This window comes from Centruroides sculpturatus, unplaced genomic scaffold (assembly GCF_000671375.1).
Source record: "Centruroides sculpturatus isolate CEXI.00-Female unplaced genomic scaffold, Cexi_2.0 scaffold4347, whole genome shotgun sequence".
NCBI lineage: Eukaryota > Metazoa > Arthropoda > Arachnida > Scorpiones > Buthidae > Centruroides > Centruroides sculpturatus.
The window spans coordinates 25-2,277 of record NW_019388449.1 but is presented as its reverse complement, the minus strand read 5'-3'; the positions used below and the strand labels follow the sequence as shown (position 1 = coordinate 2,277).

The 2,253-nt window shown below is 26.3% G+C and overlaps 1 protein-coding gene across 1 annotated transcript; it reads right to left on the bottom strand.

Annotated features, from left to right (window-relative positions):
- Nucleotides 1-599: 599 nt before the first annotated feature.
- Nucleotides 600-1,247, bottom strand: LOC111616945 (V-type proton ATPase subunit B-like; the record flags this gene model as incomplete). Its single annotated transcript, XM_023358296.1, has 3 exons — nucleotides 600-787; nucleotides 881-974; nucleotides 1,149-1,247. Coding segments are annotated over 3 exons (348 nt in total), but the record flags the coding sequence as incomplete, so codon positions are not given.
- Nucleotides 1,248-2,253: the final 1,006 nt, after the last annotated feature.

Sequence of the window (2,253 nt, the reverse complement as noted above, 5' to 3'; positions counted from 1 at the left end):
TTATATTTTCAATTGGGGTCTACTTGACCAATGAAATTGTGCCATTTTGTACCATCTGAGTATCGTGATAAACATGACAATGGTAGATTGCGATAAGCATGACAATGGTAGGATGAAATAACCAAACTCTTTGTATGGTTTTCATTTTGATGCTTGTTATATTGTAGTATTTGATTTATGTAACTATAAAAGTTATCTTACATAAGGGTTTATCACACTGAGTGATCAATCTAACATTTAAAAAAATTTTTTTTCCTGTACTGTACATAATTTAAAGAATTTTTTAAAATCTGTTAAATTGGGCACTTAGTAAATAAACTCTTATATAAGACCTTACATAAACTCTTATATAAATATAAGAGTTTATATAAGACCACTCCAATAAGTTTATATAAGATACATTCCATTTTATGATTTCAAATGCATTTCATGGGATATAGTATATTTTGAATGTTTAAGTAGTAATGTCAATATTTAAAAAAACTGTTCTTTGTTCTAATTATAAATAATATAATCTGATAATGAGACAAAAATGTGTTGAAAAACATGAAATCTTAATTAAAATATTCAGAAGCCTGAATATTTTAGCATTTTTATTGTTAACCATTATTTTAAAAGAAGCTGAGAAATGTTCAAATATATATCTGAACATTTCTCATTATGAAAATGTATGTTTGCATGCATGTATCATGCATGAGTAATGTATTACCTTGAATATCAAGATAATCTTCTGCTAATACAGGAGGTCCTCTATCAATAGGTTTTCCAGAACCATTGAATACACGACCTACAACAATCAAAAAATAATTATTTTTCAATTTTCATGACCTGCATATTGAGAATTAATTTAAATATTTCAAAATATATAAAAATTTCAAACCTAACATATCTTCTGATACAGGTGTACGTAAGATATCACCAGTAAATTCACATAGTGTGTGTTTGGCATCAATTCCAGACGTTCCTTCAAAAACCTATTTAGAGAATTTTAAAACTTAATATATTTGGGTAATCTAATATAAATCTATTTCAAGAATGGATTAATGTAAAAACAGAAAAATTATAGGCATTATTAATAAATTACTCCAAATAATTTAAAACTATTTAAAATCTGATTTCAAATATGTCTAGAAAATAAAAAATTTTACCTGAACAACAGCTTTAGACCCACTAACTTCCAAAACCTGTCCTGTTCTGTGAGTTCCATCATTCAACACTAAATTAACAATTTCGGCAAACTTTGGAAACTAAAGAGAAAATTTAATAATTGAGTTTTGATTATGAAATATTAAAAAATGTACAATATTGAAAACATTCTCAGATATGTAAATAATTTTTAAGATGTAGTAAAAATTATGTTCTGTATAGAATTGCTATATTATGTTTAATTCTTTGTATTTTTAATACTTTATAAAAATTATTTTCTGAAAATTTTTCAATATAAACAAAATATTCATTATTGTATATCTTAAGAATGTCTTCTAAATTAATTTAATAATGAGAATGAAGTATTATATAAAATCACCAAACTTGATATAGTTTCAATACAGACACAGTACTGAATTTTCAAATACAGACAGTTCCCGGGTTATGACATCTGTCTTATGCCAATCTGATCTTACATAGCTAATCATAATAAATCTGGTGACCCAAAGTTACAACTCAATGTCGGCATAGTGGGTGATGGTGACATAGGAATGGGACACAAACTGGAACTACTTTTTGTTATTGTTGTTTGGTGCAGCACAGAAATACAGCGAAATGAGTGAGAAAGACTATGTCAATTACCATTGTGGTACATTGCTAGCCTGTGCTTTCATTACATTAGTGTATAGTGCTTTGTATCTTTTTGCCCTTTATTATGGCTCCAAGCATATGGTTGACTCTACTGACAGCAATGTGTTGAAAAAAAGGAAAGCCATTACAATGGAAGTGAAATTAGACATAGTGACAAAGAATATTTGCAAAATAATTGTAAAAATCTTAAAATTTTAATATGCATACAGTATATATTTTGTAAAATATTAAGATTTTAAACTCTTTTAAAATTTCATAGCATAAACTTTGCTTATCACATTTTACAGAGAATTAATGGCAAATTAACACTGTAATTAAGATTGAAGATGAAATTTGTTAAATAAAATTTCCACTTTTTCATTCAAAGGTTTAAATAATTTTATGGATAGATGTGATTTACAAGAAAAATACATAGGCTATAGGAAATTCAGAATAAATAGTTTTTCCTAATGAAAA